Source organism: Protopterus annectens, chromosome 12.part0, assembly GCF_019279795.1.
Source record: "Protopterus annectens isolate FY-2018-M chromosome 12.part0, PAN1.0, whole genome shotgun sequence".
In the NCBI taxonomy this organism is placed as follows: Eukaryota; Metazoa; Chordata; order Ceratodontiformes; family Protopteridae; genus Protopterus; species Protopterus annectens.
The window spans coordinates 1,081,802,241-1,081,821,985 of NC_056746.1; the positions used below are offsets into that span (position 1 = coordinate 1,081,802,241).

Below are 19,745 nucleotides of genomic sequence, written 5' to 3' on the forward strand. Positions count from 1 at the left end.
TGGCGCCCGAAGCAGAAGCTGTTCGCAAGTGCCGGTCGGTCGGATCCAGAGATTACTTCTACCGAATACTACTTCGAAGACTCCTAAAGCTAAGTACCCCGTTGGGGACTCTTTCTTGCCTCAGCCGATGTCAGAAAAAGTTAATAATTGTTTAACCTGTGGGAAACAAATACCTCATAAAGATTTCCACTCTTATTGTCTGCCTTGTTTAGGCCCAGCCCACGACGTAGCAGCCTGTTCGGCCTGTGCTTCTTTCAACCGACGAACGCTTAGGCATCGGTCGGAGTTTGCTGAACAGTTTTACGGTTCTGATTTTGCGTACATTATGCCGCCGGATCCTCCGACTACCCAATCTGCCAAAAACGCAAAGATAAAGACCGACACTCGCGGTCCGCGTTTCGGCGAAACCATGGTTAAACAAAGCGCGAGTGTCTCGGTTTCGGGCGAAACCGAGAAAACTGATCAAAGTACAGCTGAATCTATCTCTACAACTGAGGCCCCTGCTACCACTCTTGAAACGGCCTCAGAAATTTTATCCACTACGGTGGTTGCCACTGACTTATCAGACACCATTCCCTTGGATGTCTCTACCCCAGCACGTGGTGCTGCTAGGCCTCCAGCAGCCATGTCCATTAAGGCCTTCGCCAGGGCCAAAGCAGCAAAGACTACTAAAACAGTGCCTGTTAAACCCCTACAACCAGGCCCTCCTCTAGTTCTCAAATGCTTACTCTGGCAGAAGATTTAATTTCATTAATTAGAGGATCTCAATCTCACCCAGACAGGGCCTCTCAGCCCCCAGAGAAGAGACCTAGGGCAGAGCCCCCTGAGCCAGTGTCCTCTGATGAGTCTGCCGATGAATCAGACATAACTGATCAGCCAGAGGCTCCTTTCTCCAATTTTGAAGACTCTGATGCTGAAGAATCCATTCCAGCTGCTTCCCCACCAGAAGAATTCTCCTTTGGGGAAACCTTACATGCCATGCGAGCAGTTCCAATGGCAGCAACAGGATTTTCAGACTCCAGAAAAGACTTAGGACCTTTCTGCACCTTCCACAGCACAGGCCCTTAGCTATACCTCCTGTTCTCTCTGTGGTGGATGATGCTTTCAATGATGTCTGCTCCGCACCAGATTCTTTACCTCCAGCCCCTGCCAAACCAGACAGATTTTACAGGGTGCCAGACACTCATCACCACCTTTACAAGGCCCCACTTGCAGACCCCGAAACTATATCCCAGGGTCCCAAGGCAGTAGCAGCGACCATAGCTAAAAACCCTATTCCTTCTGAAAGGGAAGCAAGGTCATTAGACAGATGGAGCAAAAAGGTCTACACTTCAGCTACTCTCTCAGCTAGAGCTTTAAATTGTCAGTTTCACATGATACAATACCAAGAGTTTATGCTTGATCAGTTAACTAAAAAGCTAACCACTGATGAATCTCTTGATAAGAAATATGTATTAGAAATGGTAAATAACATACAACAGGTTAGTAACCATTCCTTAAAATGTGGCTATGATGCACTGGAGGCTTCATTTAGATCAGCCATGACTGGCACAGTGATAAGAAGGCATGCATGGCTAAAGGAGCAAGCTCTACCGGATCATGTTAAAGCTAAGTTGCTAGATGCTCCCATGGATAAGACAAGCTTGTTTGGTACACCTGCCCAGCAGGTTATGAAGAAAATGGAAGAAAAGGCAAAATCTGTTCAAACGGTTAAAGATTTCTTGCAGGTTCAACCCCCAAGGTTTAGCAGGAACTGGCCTGCCAAAAATTGGTCCTTTCCTGACTCCACAAGATCTCAAAGGGGCAGGAATAGACGTTCCAGAGGCAGAAACCAATCCAGGGGAGGTGCCTACAGAGGACGACAGTGGCAAGGTAACAACAGAGGCACAGACACAACCTCTGCCACTACATCAACTCAACCACAGTGACTTAACCCTAAATCCGCCTACCAGGGAACAAATGGCAGCTCCTCTAGGCGGAAAATTAACCTTATTTTCAAAGAACTGGCACTATATAACAAAAGACAAGTGGATTTTACAAACCATAGATCAAGGTTCACGGTACCACTTCCACACTTTACCAGTCAAAAGAGGAATGCCAAATCTACCTCCAAATCAAAAAACAGAGGCTCTACAACAGATAATGCAGTTAGCAAACATGAGAGCTGTGGAAAGAGTGCCAACAGCAGAGCAAGGAAAGGGGTTCTACTCCAGACTATTCCTAGTTCCAAGAAAGGAAAAAGTTGGAGACCAATTCTCGACCTGTCCACCTTAAATACATACATCATTGTCCCAAAATTCAAAATGCTGACCCTACAGCAACTTCTTCCCATGCTGGGCAAGGAGTGTTGGCTGGTAACTCTAGATCTCAAGGAGGCATACCTGCACGTCCCCATTCGACCAATCTGCAGAAGATACCTCAGATTTCTTGCAGGATCAGAGCACTATCAATTCTCAGCATTGCCCTTTGGCTTATCTACTGCGCCCAGAGTATTCACAAAATGCCTGGCATCAGTAATCGCCCATTGCAGACTACAGGGAATTCAAATTTACCCATACCTAGACTGCCTGCTACAAGGGGACAACAAAAGCAAGCTGACAACAGATTTACAAAGGGTCATTTACTTGCTGCAAGCACTGGGATACACAGTCAATCTACAAAAGTCAAGGCTGATACCATCCCAAACAAGGACATTCTTGGGCGCAGAATTGGACACAGTAAAACAGATGGCATTCCTAACTACAGAAAAACAAAAGGAACTCCCTCTTTACTTCTTGGCACTAACAAAGCTGAACAAGTTAACAGCAAGAAAAGTACTGCAGGCCTTGGGCTTCATGGCATCATGCATAATCTTGGTTCCACTTGCCAGACTACATATGAGAAAACTACAGTGGTACCTAAAGAATTTATGGTCCCAACACAGACACAGCCTAGAAACAGAAATCCCACTAATTCCATGCTTAAAACAGGAGTTCCTATGGTGGGCTCAGGCATGCCAGTCAAACCCAGGGCTACCCTTTCGCAGATGTCAAGCAAGCCAGACCATCACAACAGGCGCTTCAGACCTAGGATGGGGGCCCACATGCTGGACAAATGCGTGCAAGGATTGTGGACACAGGATCAACTTCACCTGCACATCAACCTAAAAGAAATGCTGGCAGTAAAACTGGCAATCCAAAAGTTCAGACCATTTCTCAAAGAGGGCCAGTTGATGATAAGGACAGACAACACCACAGTCATGTGGTACATCAACAAACAGGGAGGCACTCATTCATACCCCCTATGCAGAATGACTTTGGAGCTGTGGACCTTGGCACTCAGCTACAACATCCAGTTACAGGCAATATTTGTACCGGGAAAAGAGAATACTCTAGCAGACATATTAAGCAGAACCACATCGGATGCCCACGAATGGAAGCTGCACCCGGACATCTTCAAGACCATCTCAAAGAAATGGGGAATGCCTCAGATAGATCTATTCGCATCACCTCTCAATCACCAGCTCAAAATATTCTGCACAAGGACATTCCACCCACTAGCATGGAAAGTGGATTCACTCTCCTTCAGCTGGAAAGGCCTAACAGCATATGCATTCCCACCTCTTCCCTTGATACACAAGGTATTACTAAAAATCAAGGAAGAACGTCCAAGGATAATCCTGATAGCTCCAAACTGGCCAAGACAACACTGGTACCCACTGCTGAGGAGCATGTCTCGGAACAATATGTGGCCAATACCCCTGATGCCTTTGATGTTAACTCAGAACAACTACAGCATCATACATCCAAACCTAAAAACGTTGCAACTGACTGCATGGAACATCACATAGCAGCAGCTAATCCAGAACTTTCCCAAAGAGTTAAAGACATTATTCTTGAAGCACGCAGACCTTCAACAAGAAGAAACTATGCTGGAAAATGGAAAAGGTTTGTCATTTGGAGTACTGAAAGAGGAAAAGATGTGTCAAACATAGATATGCCTAACATTCTGGAGTACCTAGCCGAACTTCTTCATTCAGGCCTGTCCTCCTCCTCCATCAAGATACATGCATCAGCTATTTCAGCAGAATACAGCTTTGATCCACCTGTTTTTTCACACCCTTTGCTCAGGCAGTTCCTCAGAGGAATCAAGAACGTAAAACCTCCAAGGAAACCACCATTACCAGCTTGGGACTTAAACTTTGTGCTAGAAAAATTGACACTATCACCCTTTGAACCAGCAGCAACAGCAGACCTACAACACCTGTCATGGAAAACTGCTTTCCTACTGGCAATTACTTCAGCAAGGAGGGTTTCAGAACTACAGGCCTTAATGGCAGTGCAACCCTTCCTAATCTTCCACCAAGATAGAGTGTCCATGAGGACTAATCCTACATTTATGCCTAAGGTGGTATCCAGAGTGTCTTTAAACCAGGCAATCCACCTACCTACCTTCTTTCCCAACCCACAAAACAGAGGGGAAAGAATATTGCATACCTTGGATGTACATAGACAGCTACACTACTACTTGGACAGAACAAAAAGTAGCAGAAAGACTGACCAACTTTTGTAGCCTATGCAACAGGAAGGAAGGAAAAGCTATTTCCAAACAGACAATCTCCAAATGGATAGGAAATTGCATACGATTCTGTTACTCCTTCCATGGAAAACCAATTCCACAGAACATAAGACCTCATTCTACAAGGGCAACAGCCACTACCACAGCCTTCTTACGAGGAGTGGCAACCAAAGACATTATTGAGGCGGCTACTTGGACCTCCGTGCATACATTTGCCAAGCATTATAATTTGCCTCTATATTCCAGATCCCGAGCAGGGTTTGCCACTGCTGTACTGCAAGGGATCCTAAACACACCATAATCTAGTTTTATCCTCCTCCCCTTGTTGGCTATGGTATTCTACCCAGTTGTTATGACTGCAGATGCATCCATGAAGGACATAGTACAGTTTTGTACCTACCATAAATGTAGATGTCCGAACTGGATAGCATCTGCAGTCAGGATTACCCTCCCTCCTTCCCCTCTGTGGTACTCCAAGGGTGTATACCCTCCTAATAGCTAGCTGGTGGGGGGGGGGGAGTCTTTTATGGTGTATTTGTTTGTATATATGTACATACATGCTTATTTTTGTGTTTACCTCTATCTTTTTGGAAACATTGGCATCTATCTAAATTTTAGCCTTCAAGAGGGCTACTGGCATCTGGGGCAAGAAACACTGAGGAAAATGGCGTCGGCTGATGCCTTTATACCCGAAGACCAACAGAGATGACGTCGGGTGAAGTGCGACATCAGCCGAAGCCGGACCCGGACTTTGGAATCCGGCCGACTGAAGGGCTGCCTGACGACAGGACAACCCAGTTGTTATGACTGCAGATGCTATCCAGTTCGGACATCTACATTTATGGTAGGTACAAAACTGTACTTTCCATGGCATTTGAATTTATGAACTCCAGGAACCGTTGGGCTAGAAAGTTAGGGCTTGAGTAATGTTCCCAGTCTGTATTCGGGTAGTTGAAGTCACCCAATATGATGGTGTTTGGAGATGCATTTATACCCTCCAGTGTCTTCAGGAAGGCTGTGTGTGGGGTTCCTGAGTTTGAGAGGGTGGCCTGTAGCATGCTACAATTTGTAGAGCAGTTTTGCCTATGGTTAGTTGCACCTGGATGGTTTCCGAAGCTTCGTGCGTTGCCACCAACCTGGAGGTGTGGGTATCCTTTATGAATATGGATACACTCCCTCCTTTTGTGGTGTGGTCCGGGTTTTGGGGCCGGAACGCATGATATGAGGTAAAACCTAATAGTGCCGGGGTGCTCTCAGGAGCCTTGAACCAGGCTTCAGTTACAGCACAGACATCGATGTTCTCCATACTGAGAAGGGCCTCGAGTGCGTGCATTTTGAGATTTAGACTTCTGGCATTGAGCAGCATTACCCTCAGTCTCTTCCCATTTTTGTTTTCATGGGTGGTAGGTTTAGAATTTGAGCCTTGCCTAAAAAAGGCACTATGGGGGTGGCAAGAGCCTTAGCCAATATCCGGAATCCCAGGGGTGAAAGGTGCAAGCCGTCCCTTGCGAAGTAGCGTGGCTTGTCAAGCATGTCATCCCAGGCAGACAGACACTGGATCCCCTTTGAATGACACCAGACATTAAGCCAATTGTTAAAGCTGATCATCTTGTCTCTATATTGTGGCATCATTCTTGGTGAAGGAAGGATACTGCTCAGGGTCAGGGTCATACCTGCCTGGGCTACATTGTCTCTTGCATGTTATGATACGGGTTGTATTTAATGTCATTAAAGGTTAGCTTGAGCTGTGTGATCCAGCATTGAGGTTTGCTGACCTTATGGTTCAGTCTTTATGGATTTAGCTAGGCACTAAAGCTGTCTTTATGACACCCCCCCCCCTTTTTATTATACAGGACCAGACTTCTTTGTCCCTAAAGTTAAGGAGCATCTGGAAGTCGTGGCTAAAAAGGTAAACTTCCACCCTGTGGATGAAAAGTTTCAGTGACCTTAGCAATCCTTTTATAAGATGTAGGGATGGCAGTGCTGAATCTACTTCAGACATGTCACATAACAGTAAAGCCAAAAGCAGTATCCTAGAAGCCCTTGCTGTTGGCACAATTTCCATTAGAGTTTGTTACTCTCCCAGAGGAAGGTGTCTTCTGCAGTCTTCAGCTAGCCATCTCCCACCTAGAGGTGGTCATCAGCAGCAGTGCTGAAGCCTTGCCTGAAGCAGTCATATCTGCCAGCATACATGTGCGTCACCAAGGACAGTTGGTTATGGTTAGTAATATGGGAAAATCTCCCAAGACAATCTGAAGGCAAAATTGAATAAACTCACCCAGCCTCGCAGGTTGGTAGGTGTACCATTAACTAATGATGTCATGCTACAGATACATCGGCCTTGTCAGCTGTCATAGGATCATTAAACTGGGGGAAACATGCTTGTCTGAGGATCCTACCCCTGGTAGACGATGTCCAGTTATGTCTCTTTAATACTGCTGTGGATTAGTGGTTGCTGTTTTTTTTTGGGGGGGGGGGGGTTTGCTGTTTTACCCCTCCTTCACCATGCTCAAGAGATCTTTAGGAAACCGGAGGGGGAAACTATTGCGTTAATGAAACATCTCTTCCTCCTACTGATATCTGAGTAAGGTTGGAAATGTCCTTTGAAATTTGACCTTTTAACTGATGCTAGACCAAAATGATGCAGATGGAGGCCAAAAAAGACTTTTCCACAAGTGTAAATATCAATACCAAAGTACAAGTATAACTGCCAACCGTGACTGGACCCAGATGGGGAGCAGCAGCGAGTACCTACCAGTCTTGGCCCCAAACCCCATCCCTGTCGCACTCCCTCCACCCACTACCACCACGACACTCAGTCACTTGACAACCTACTTCTGTTGAAGCTGGGTTCTTGCTTTGGAGGTACCTTACAGCAGGAGGACAGGTGATGAGGGAGTCACCTAACCAGATCTGTTTCCTTGGGGGACACCCAGATTTTATAGGTTCCTTTGCTTGGGGCAGCCTAAGGACTGCCATTTGGAAGTCTATTGTTTGCTTAAATTTGAAGCAAAGGGCATTCCCCCTTAAGACTTCTACTAAGTGATAAAGAATAACTAGGCAGATTGACATCTTTGTTATAGAGAGTACCTTACACAGTTGTACATTTTTTTTCTTTTTGTGTTACAGATGCAAAGCTAGGCAGCAGTACTGCCCTTGTTAAGGGTACTGGGAGTCTTTAGTTAACGTGCAACATTTAAAGTGTGAGGCTTCTTATTTCTTCACTTCTGCTTGAATTGGGTAGACCTTTAGTGGTGTGTGTGTGCTTACTGGAGCAGGTTGGGGAAGTAGAGATGCGAAGCAGCTTCATCAACTTGTTTCCCCTCAGGAAGAGGATATGGAAGCACATGCCTAGAGTACTTATTCCTGAGGTTTGATCTCCCAGAGAGGTGCTGACGTCAAGGGGCAGGGCTGTCCTGAGAGGTTACATCAACTCACAGAAGTAGGTGGCCCATCCTTGTTGGTTTACCCTTGCATACTGAACCCCACATGTTAGTGGGCATGTGCAGTGGTGTTAGGGCTATAAAAACTTCAAAAACCTGAATTACCCTGATGGCTGCTTTAGTGACAGACCCTCTCAGTCATCCCTTATATTTTTATATGGGAAAGAATGGGTCAGTACACCAAGACAAAATCTGATGGTCAGCAAACAGAGTGAACAAACATACAGATGTATTTTTGTTTACCTGTCATGAATCTTCACTGTCTGGCATTTTTACACTAGTCGGTAGGGCTTTATTATTTTTTTAATTGTTTAAGATCCTAACTGTAGTCATTTTTTTTTATCCAGTGGCATATCAACTTTCAGCTTATAGACATTTCTTCCTCTTGATCTACAAGCTCCCTTATCCTGTTTATTTTATTCAGCCTTGCATCTGGAGGCCTTCCTACCTGTTACTAAGTGGGCAAGTTTGTTTTGTAAACCAGTTCTGAGATGACACAGAGAGAATTAGGGTATTCAAACTACTGAGTCAAACATCCTGTCTACCTCAGGATTTTTAATAAATTGTACCTCCCTCAGACCTGTTGGCTGTCATTAGGTTGGCATGCAATGGTGCTATGAGGGAAATGCCTCCACCTACTTGGTGATGCATTTCTCATTTCTCCATCCACTCATACACTGTGATGGTCTCTCATCATAGTCCAAGTATCACTACTACAGCTAGTACCCTGGATGTGTACCCTCCTAGCAGTTTTTTCTCCCCTTCCCCATAAAATATACTAGTAGTCATCATCTTGTCACTCTTGTCCACTGTCCTAGGCTCCTCCAGTGAAGGGAAAGAGTTAACCAAAGCTGGGTCACTGTTGGGTATTCATCCCTCTATGCTACAAAGACAGGTAAGAATTTAGTCACTTTTAGTGTGAAAAAAAATGACATTTTGATACTTTAAGTACTCTTCAAGTATTGCAGATTGTTTTATTACATTTTCTGTGTTTTCTAGGCTGGGACAGTAAATCGAGGAAGTGACGTGATTGCAGCAGGGATGGTTGTCAATGACTGGTGTGCCTTTTGTGGCCTGGATACAACCAGCACTGAGCTCTCTGTTATTGAGAGCGTCTTTAAACTAAATGAAACTCAACCAAGTGATATTGCAACCACCATGAGAGATTCTTTGATAGATAGGTAAGTGGCTTGAGCATTATTAAAAGTAATGCAGGGACACAACACACTTCTGAGTTAGAGCTGTGATTAAAAAAAAAATATATAGATAGATATGGTTTACCATCAGAAGGTTGAATCTGACCCCATCGAATGATGGGATCATCAACCCCTTTCCGCAAAACCGACAATGTCGGAACGGGCTTTAACATGGGTCAAGATGGGGACGAGATTCTTACTTCGACAATGTCTGGTTCGGCCTCCAGAGTACGGAGCTGCATAGATGTTGTGCTTAATCAAGACCAGCCTTCCCATGCCTTGTTTCATTAACCCTATGTGAATATACCCGTCCTTAATGATTTGGTGTCCTTTTGATTCGTTCAACTATTGGGTCTCCAATCTGATTCATCTGCATTTACAAGGCTTTCGGATCCAACTGTTGAGCTCTTCCCTTTACCCACAAAGCCCAGGTCAACCCTGCAGTACCTCCGTATCTCAGTTGCCATCATATCACTACAGATCCAAATCCTTCTTGCAGAGCTTTGAGATGTACTTTCTATTCAGTGAGTGCAGTTTACTTGCATCTTATAGCTTTTTTCTCATCTCTTCTTCCTCCCTTACCTAGTTTCACAGTTTTTCTGTTGGGTTAGAGTTTAGTCTTGGCTTTCTTTTCTTCTATTTTTTTCCTGCCTAGATTAGCTCTCAAAGTGCCACTTTTGGTACCTTTTCTTTCTTTCGTCCTACCCTTTATAGGGTAATTTTTTTACTCTGCCATTGTTGGTAGATAGTCTTTTTCCTCTTCTATTTTTTTCTATATTTCTTAGGATTATGGTTGACAAGCCCACTGGTTTTAAGAAATGCACTTCCTGTGGGCACAAAATTCCTACTTCGGATGGCCACAGGGAGTGCGTCTATCATCTGGATGCTCCACATTTGAATACAAACCACTCTATTTGCACAGGATTTAATTCCAGGGCCCTTATCGGCCATCTGAACAAACTGGTCTTGAAGGGCTTGCTGCCACCTTCTTTTGATCCAGGTGCTCATACCCTTGATAAAACACCTAAGGCCTCTTTGGACTCAAAGTAATCAAGAAAGCTGTCTCCTAACAGCTCTCCTAAGTCAATTCCTTCTTCAGATCATCCATCTAAAGTTCACAAGAAATCAGATCTCACAGCATTGGATCTGAAGCAAAAAGTTATATCAGACATCCTCAGACCCAACATCTTGTGTTTCTAAATCTCCAAGAACCGAGTCCCCAAGTTTCTCTATGGAACCTGTATCTACTCTGCTCCATTTTCGCTTCCTTCAGGAGACTCTTAGGAGTGAGTCTTTGCTAAAGCCTACCATGTCATTGTCAGCCTTTCTGAAACTGAAGTGGATAGGATGATGAGGAAGTTGCTCAGATTTAGACTGGGATTATCCCAGCTGCATCTCCCATTGGATCCATGAGCCTCCCTTCTGTTTCAAATACTGTGATTTCTCCTTCCCCTGATCCAACTCGCAATTTTGGAGCCCTTGGATGGAGAGTGTCAGCATCTGAGCCAAAGACAGCTAGGTCTTCAGCTCCGACAGCTTCTTTGACATGTTTGGCACATATTTCCGTGGACCAGGATGAGTCTCTGAGCTGAAGTCTTGGTGCTGGATCGGGGGTGGGGGTGACTGGGGCTGGGTTCCACTCTGAGATTGTCGGAGCTTTCCCTTCCCCTTGGAGCTTTAGACACCTTAGGTCTTGACTCCCCCTTTGAGGCAGGGATCTGGGCAGGGGTTAGGGCATGGTGGCATCTGGAGTTTGGCTCCAGTGCAGCCAGGTATTGCTTTTCATGATTCTTCTACCTCCAGTATTGTGGAGAATGTGGTCTTTCATCCAAGAAACATGGCTACTCTCTCCTATTGGTTCTTACAGTTCTGCTGCCACCAGGCCCAAGATCTGATTCTGTCTGACCTATCCCACAGAGATGGCTGTCCCTTTCAGGCATCCAGACAGTCACCCTAAAGGGCTTCCCCTCTCTTCGGACACTTCTCCAGATCATCCCACTGAGAAGGTTCCCTGCAAGAGGAGATGCATAGACTTCCCTCACAAGGCTCTCACCGAAGATGCTAAATTCAATGAAGGAAAGAGGTCCCTGAGATCTCATGAACCAAAAAAAAGGTACAATAGTGCTTAAAGAAAACTATGAAACCCAAAAAAAAGCACTATTCATTGCGAGTCCAATACTTTCTTTATTTTAATACCAAATTAAGCGCTTTCATCAGTTAAAACTTGACTTAATCAGAGATCTCCACTGGATGATGTCTCCATCAGAGACATCCTAGAAATTTTCAAACAGAAAGATGGATGATCCCCAATTCCCCTTCCCAGGAAAAGTCAGTGTTCTGGAAGTTTTTGAGTCTGGCTCATCTACGTCTTGGGTGACTCCCTCAGCTGATAAACTTGATATATCTAGTCCGTCGCCGGGTGTGGAAGGAGCCAAATACTGTAGAACCCATTCTTAGTCATCCTGGTAAATTCCTTGACACCCCCCCCCCCCCAAAGACAGGCCACACTGGAGCAAGGGGGTTCCTGTTGATGCCATGGTTTAGGAGGCAGCCAGGTTGCAGCGGGATTGGACTAAAGAGCTTTCCAAATCCCTCTAAGTCCATGTCCTTGGAGAACTACGAGAAGTCTTTACAACTGGTCACTCTTCTTCTGTTCATCTCTGATGAGTCGTTGAGGTTAATTTCTCATGCAGCTGAGGGTTCCTCACGGACAGTGGATTCAGGCATAGCCATTAAAAGACATGCGTGGATGTGCTTATGCGACTTTGCAGAGCCTTTCAAGTCTTCATTCATCAGTGCTTCATTTTGTGGATTGTCTTGGTTTGGCCTCACTGTTAAATAGGTTTGTAGGTGTTTATGCTCACGACCACAAGGGCCTTTTTAAGCCTAGCCATGCATCGCAAATCTCTGACTAGTTCTGATACCCTTGATAAGTGTAAGCATGGGCCTGGAAGATGAACCATTTGCAGGTTACCTGTTTGCATCAGAGATATAGGTGCCAAACCACGGATGAATTTCCAGTTTCTCATCCAGTTGTCCAAGTTGCACTTGAATTGGATAAGGGAGGAACTTTGCTTCACATGGATGGGGAGCCAGTTCCATAAACAGCGTAGTCTGTGTGATACATACCTATCTGTCCAGCAGGTCCTGTTTATATCACAGGCAAGGTTTAAGTCTTTAAAACAGGTAATTCTGGTACTGTTTGTTTTGTGGGTATGCAGGAGGTCCATCAGAGTAGGGTCTGACAATGCCCTATATGCCAGGCAGAGATCTCCCCTCAAAGCCTGTAGGAGGTGGAATACAGGGATAGGACCTTGAGGCAGCCTGCATAGGACATATTACTTATGCCCTGTATTCTTTTAGTGAGGAACCTCTGTGGACGTTCCAGTTGTTGAATATGCCTGGTTGGGTACACACAAAAGGGAGCATTGTACTCCATGATAGATCTGATGAATGCCTAATACAGTAGAACAATGACTTCCTTGGACTTGGATGCCATACCTTTGTTTATAAGTTGCGCAACATAGAATGATTTCCTCACCACTGTAGACTTCTATTGATCAAAGGCTAGATTATTATCTATGTGTGTCCCTAAGTCTCTGACTAGTGGGTCAGCTCTAAGGGGTGTGTTGTCAATATGATTGTTACCAGGGATGGATGACTTCCCAAAGGATACTATTATGCATTTCTTGGCATTTAGTTTGTCCATGACTCTTGACACCAGTTGTTTGTCTATACACAGCTTTCCAGCAGTGAGCAGGATGGAAAGATCTCATCTGCCATAGGGATGTGTGTTTCTGCTCCTCACTGATCCTTTTCCATGAATCAACAAGGCGGTAAGAAAATGCGATTACGTAAGTCCAGGGGTTTCTCCAAGATTCACATGGGGATGTCTACCCCAGAGGTATAGGGGGGAGTTCTAATGGAAGGACCCCATCCTCGAGGCAGGGGAAGCCTACAGAACCAGGTTTTCTGAGAGACTTTTTAATTTCCAGATAAACCTTTTTAGCACTTCTGAAAGGTTGCCCCCTGCCCACCTCTGGAGGTAATCAGGAGAAGCTTGTCTCTGCAGCCAGACACTAGGGCATCAGTAGCAAAAGATCGATTGCTAAAAATCATATCCAGAGGTTTTCATACCATTTTTTTTTTCAAATTCCCCCAAACAGAAGGAAAAGACGGCCTGACATTCCACCAAGTCAGAGGGGAGGTAGCAGCTCTAGAAATTCAAAAGCTGCTAGACACCAGTGCCATCTAGGCTGTCCCTCCAGACAAGAAAGGATTTGGAACTTACTCAAGATTATTTTTGGTGTCAAAGAAAACAGGGGATCTGAGATAAATTCTGGACCAAGGCAAACTGAATCAATTTGTAAAGAAGCCAAAGTTCTGAATGGTCACAGTTTTGTCCATTCTGACATTTCTACGCAAGGACAAGTGGATGTGCTGCACTGATCTTCAGGATGCGTCACATCAAGATGAACAGATGATCCTGAAGATTTCTAAGCTTTCAGCTGGGGACAGTCACTACCAGTTAAGAGCCTTTCCCTTTGATCTCCCCACAACCTCCAGGGTCTTTACCAAAGGCATGGCAGTGGTAGCAGCTCACTTGAGACTGTTGGGATTCCAAGTGTTTTCATTCATAAATAACTAGTTCCTCACCGCCCCAACCAGGCATCACCTAAAGAAAACCAGTGACTACTTGCTTCAGTTATGTCAATCCCTAGGTATCGCAAATCAACATCTGCAAGTCTCATTTCAGTCTGTTCAGAGCCTGGAATTCATAGGTGCTCAATTGAACACAGTCAGCCTCCTTTCCAACACGTGTGGACCATGAGGTGTTAACTGAAGCAAGTAATCTCCCATCCTTCTCCTCCAGCCAGATTTATTCTTCAGGCCTTACGGTTAATGGTATCTGCCATAACCTTGGTTACTATGGCCCATTTTTATGTGCGCATTCTTCAGTGGACTAACTGTTCAGTGGTCAGTTCTTTGCCATCCCCTGACCTTACCAATCAGACTTGCATGACTATGCAGAAGACCACCTACGCTGGTGGATTCAGTCAGACGAAGTTTCCCCAAGGCTACCCTCTTGTTCTTCCTCTCCCAGTAACCATAGACACCTCCCATCGGGGGGGGGGGTATTTCTTTGGATAGGCAGTCCAAGGTGCACAGTCCCCAAAAGAGGACCACTTAGCATATCAGTGTCCTAGAGATGAGAGGTCCTTCTAGTGATGCAGGCATTTCAGGGCATCCTTCCTCTTGGGACAATTGTGACTCAGACAACCACTTTCTTACAACAGTGCACATACTGGGAACATCCAGTGTGCTACCCGACAAACTCAGCAAGTCCATTCTGATGCCTTACAAGTGATCTATCAATCAGTCAGTGGAAGAGAGGATTTTCTGCAGATGGGCTCAACCTTGCTACGATCTGTTTGCATCTCCCCACAACAAGTGCAGCAGGTTCCTTGCCCTGATCCCCCTCCAGGGGAGTCATTGAGAGATGCTGTAGTGTACATTTAGCCCTCAGATCTTCTTTGCACTTATCACCTGATACCTCTAATTCCCAGATTCTTACAGATGGCACTTCGGTTTGAGAGCACAGTTATCCTTATTTCCCCCTTTTGCCCTTGTCAAAAGTAGTTCCCTTTCCTTTGGTCTCACTTTCAGTATCCACCATGGATTCTGGACACCAGTCCAGACTTCTCTCTCATCCCATTGGGATAAAGTTGACTGCATGGTTTCTCTAATTCCACTGATAGCCTAGGTTTTCCTCCGAGGTCAGATACTATCATCTTCCCAAAAAGCCTCTACTAGGAAGATCTGCAAAAGTAAATGGAAAAGATTTTCTGTTTGGGCTCTCCAGAGAGAACTGGGTCCCTTCACTGCTCCAACTTCTGCTCTCCGTGAGGTTTTACCACCTATTTTTCCAGAAGGAGCTAGTTTCTCTGCTATCAAAATACAATTGGCAGCAGTATCTAATTTTCATTCCAACGAAAATGATTCTTCATTGGCGTCTTCAAAATTGTGCAAGGCCTTTCTTAAAGGTACTTTTTTGCTTAGGCCCCCCAGTGAAAGATAGTAGCCCACCCACCACGGGATTTGACAGTTGTACTGCAGGGTTTAACTCGTTTGAACCATCAGCTAAATCTGATTTAAATGTTTTATCCTGGAAATCTGTTTTTTGGTGGCCATTACTTCTGCAAGATGAGTTTCGGAACTCCAGTCTCTCTCTTTCCAAAATCTCCATATTTCATCTTCCACAAAGATGGTGTTAACTTATGGACGAGTCCATCCTTCTAACCTAAAGTAGCCTCCGAGGCAAATTTTAATCAAGCCATTAATTTGCCGGTTTCCTTTCCCAACTTTGCTAACAAAGGTGAATATTTTATTTTATTTATTTTATTTTACATTTGTTGACCGGGCTGGTCCAACTGGATATATTTCCATTTTCAGCAGAGGCCCGGGGAGAAAAGCTCCACATATAGACAAAAGGAGATACATCATGAGGACAAATGACATAATACACATTATTACCTATATCTAAAAACAGGAAAAAACAAGTGAAAGAACATGGAAAAGGAAATGTAATAAGTTAACCGAAAGAACAGCACTTAACTTTCTAGCGAATCTAAGTAACACAATGTTGAACATTCTAACATGTTTTAATACCAAGGAGGAAGTATAAGATTAAAGAAAGAGAAGCAACAATAGAGAGAGAGCAGATATAAATAGACATAAGGTAGTTAGAGAGAGATTTAGGGCCATAAAGATGAACGATGACGAGGAGCAGTCTGTAAAGGTAGAAAAAAGAAAGGTAAGGGAGGAAGCAGAAGGAACAGATGAGTAGGGCGAGAAACGAGATTAATAGATGGAAATTATTTTAGTCAGGATTAGAGCAGGGACACATCCAGTGGCTTTTAAGGTAACTTCTGAGTTTTTGTTTAAACAAAACAGTGGAAGCAATAGAAGTAAGTTCAGAAGGAAGTTGATTCCAGTGTTTTCCAATGGTATTTGAAAAAAGGGAATCACCTGCTAGGTTTTTAGATTTGGTTAAGGTAACTAGCAGTTTGCTAGATGAACGGAGGGAGTTTAGATTAGAGTAGGGGATGAAGAGGTTGGAGAGTATAGGTGTGTTGTGAGGTTGGTAAAATGCTCTATGAACAAATGTGAGTTGGGAAAGAAGTAACATGTTTGATAGTTCAAGCCAGTTAAGTTGCTGCAGATTCAGACAGTGGTGCGTTCTGAAAGGTTTACCAGTAACAAATCTAGCTATATTATTGTACGTGGTAGATAGTTTAGAGAGAATATTTTTCTTGAGGTTAGTATAAATAGGTGAAGCATAGAGAAGAGTAGAAATTAGATGAGAGTGGGCAAGGGTAGCTTTGGCTGAAGAGGTTAAGAAAGTTTTAATTCTATAGAGAGAGCCGAGTTTTCTGTTTACAGATTTAATGGTATTACTGATATGACAATCAAAGGTGAGGTTGTTGTCAATTGTGACACCTAGTAGTTTGGTTGTAAGGTCAGGTGATATAGTAGTTCCATTGCTAGATAGGATAGTAAAGTCTAATGTAGGGGATCTGGTAGTGGGCTTAAAGAGTAAGAGTTTGGTTTTTTTAGCATTTAGAAGTAGGCATCGTTTGAGAACCAGGTTTCAACTTTGGAGAAAACAGCTTGAGTATTAATTTGTAGTTCAGAGATGGATTTAGCAGAGCAAATTAATGTGGAGTCGTCAGCATATTGTATACAAGTGGCCTGGGGAATCGCTGCTTGTAAGTCATTTATAAAGAGGGAGAAAAGAAGTGGTCCAAGAATAGATCCTTGGGGACCCCAAGTGAGATAGGGAGAAGGGATGAGAGTTTGTTATCCCAAAGAACGGCTTGTTTCCTGTTTGTAAGATAGGAATTAAACCAGTGGACAGCCTTAGATTCTAAGGAGAGAGATTCAAGAATTTTCAAGAGAATGGAGTGGTTAACCATATCAAAGGCCTTAGACAGGTCAATAAAGAGAGCTGAAGACAGGATGCTGTTATTACGATTCTTATTAATATGGTCTGTAAAAGTGAGGAGAGCGGTGGTTGTGCTGTGAGAAGGCCTAAATCCATGTTGACAGTTAGTGAGAATGTTGTACTTTATTAAGTGGTCCATTAATTGATGATGAACACATTTTTCCATGATCTTTGCTAGTAGGGACAAGAGAGCTATGGGCCTATAATTAGAGAGTTCATATGAGTTACCTCCTTTGTGCAAGGGTATGATGTGAGAGATTTTCCAAATGTCAGGTATGGTTTCTTCATTTATGGTTCTGTTAATGAGAATAGATATGGGATAGGCAATTTCAGAGGCTGCTTTTTGAAGGAATTCAGATGGGAGTTGGTCAGCCGAGGGGGTGCAGGGTTTAAGTTTGTGGATACATTTTTGTATAAAGGCAGTGGAGATGGGTTGTAGCCTAAAGGTTGGTAGTTTGGAGGAGGCGGGGTCGGGGATACTAGTATAGTCACTAGAGAGGTGAGAGGCCAAAGAATTAATAGTATCAATAAAGAAAGAGTTGAAAGTATTGGCAGTATCAAGGGAGGAATTCTTTTCAGATCCGGTAGGGGATGGAGTGGTAGTCTGTCCAGGGTGTAGAAGCCTATTTAGGGTTGACCAGAATTTTTGAGGGTTATTGTGATTAGCTTGCTGGAGATTGCTATAATAACTTCTTTTATCAGAGAAGATAGCTTTTTTAGTACTGTTTCTTAGGTATCTAAAGGTCTGTTGGTCTGCAGAAGATTTGCTAGCTCGCCATTTTATCCAAGCTTTGTTTCTAAGTAGCATTTTTAGTCTTGTATCTTTAGATAACCAGGGGGCAGGTTTAGATTTAATTCGGATAGTGCGTGATGGGGCATGATTATCTAGAATAGTTAGGAATGTAGTATTGAAGTATTGTACAGCTTCTTCAAGAGGAAGTGTCTTTAGTTGGTTCCAATTGCAAGCACTTAGTTCAGTTCTAAATTGTATAGGGTTGAAACATTTGAGATTACGTAGGATCCTGTAGGTAGGTGTGTTGTTAGAGGCATTTCTTTGTCTAGTAATATAGGTTAGATTGTGATCGCTAAAGTCATCAGGTAGTACTCCAGACTGATATTTAATAAGAGGTTTATTAACGAGAATCCAGTCTAGAATATGTTTCATCCTTTGGATGTACATAGACAGTTCCTTTTTTATCTCCAGAGAACACAAGATTTCAGAAAGTCAGACAGTTATATCTTTCTCCCCAAACAATTTGGGTTCACCAGTTTCTAAAATTACCATAACCAAATGGCTTACTGATTGCATTTCCTTTCTTTACGGTCAGCAAGGTCTGTCTCTACCCAGAACCCCTAAAACACACTCCACCAGGTCTATGGCTACATTTTCCACTGTCTGCTATAGAGCTTCTATTGAAGATATTTGTGCAGTAGCTACCTGATCTAATGCTCATACCTTTATCGCTCATTACAAATTGGGTTTGACTTCCTAAAACAGGGCTGCATTTGTTGGTTCTGCAGTACTCCAGAATATCCTTTTTTAATTTCTCCAAGTCTTTTGGGTTTCTAATACCATGACTGTTTTGAACCCCGTTCCCAATTATAATTCAAGTTCATGAAATTAGTATTGTTTCACTCTTAGTTAGCCAGAACTGTTCTTCCCAGCACCAGCAGTGTGCCCAGTAATGACTCCTGCAATCTATGTGGATTTGCATGTATCAGTAACATATCCTTTCAGGTATCTGTAACATATCCAAGTACAATTGTAAATTATTTTTAATAAGACCGTGTTGCTCCTACTACTATTGGAACTGACTTCTTCCACATTGCCCTCAAATCCTGATATTTTATGACTTTGTCTCTCTCTCTCTCTCTACACAAGACATGGTAGTCACTGGATGTAGCAGTTTCACTGATCAGAGCTACTTTTGTCTTCTTTTCATGGACTACTGTATCTGGTCTTTTTGCATCTGTTTTTTGAACTGTTGGCAATGGGTAATCCCATGTAATATAAACTTCATCATTTTGTGTAATGCTTTGTGGCTCATGTCTCCAGTGTTTGTTAATTCAATGTTGTAATGTTTGCACAATCCCCAGTGATGTAGTCTTGCCACATTATTATATCTTTCAGTATACAGTCCTTCTGCCATTAATGTATAACAGCTAGCAAAAAGATGTGTGATCGTCTCCAATTCTGTTTTACAAAGCCTGCATTTGTCTTTCTCTCAACATGTTCAGTGAACTGTATAAACCAACGTGTACATAGCCCACTGTCTCGGGCTGCCAGTATTAACATTTAATCTTTTGGTTTAAATGCACCTCTCCCTAACTATTCCTGTGTTTGATCCTGATCAACATGAGTGTTCCAAGATTTTTCTATACTTGCAACGATATTTATGCATTTTCCACATTTCTTGCCTTCTCATCTAATCCTTCACCTTATGTTCTTTTGTTTTTTGGCACATTCAGTTGCTGCCTGATTTTTATCTACTTCTAGTTTGATTTCCATTCCCACTTGACACTGATCTGCTTCTGTTAAATTTG

General features: G+C 43.5%; 1 protein-coding gene across 1 annotated transcript in view; it reads left to right on the forward strand.

The window, feature by feature from the left end:
• The window catches only part of EIF6 (eukaryotic translation initiation factor 6), a gene marked incomplete in the record, with an annotated part of 690,546 nt that overhangs the window by 621,600 nt on the left and 49,201 nt on the right, over window positions 1–19,745 (forward strand). The window contains 1 exon segment of the mRNA XM_044090094.1: window positions 9,000–9,181. Within this exon segment, the coding sequence (XP_043946029.1) occupies window positions 9,000–9,181 (182 nt within the window).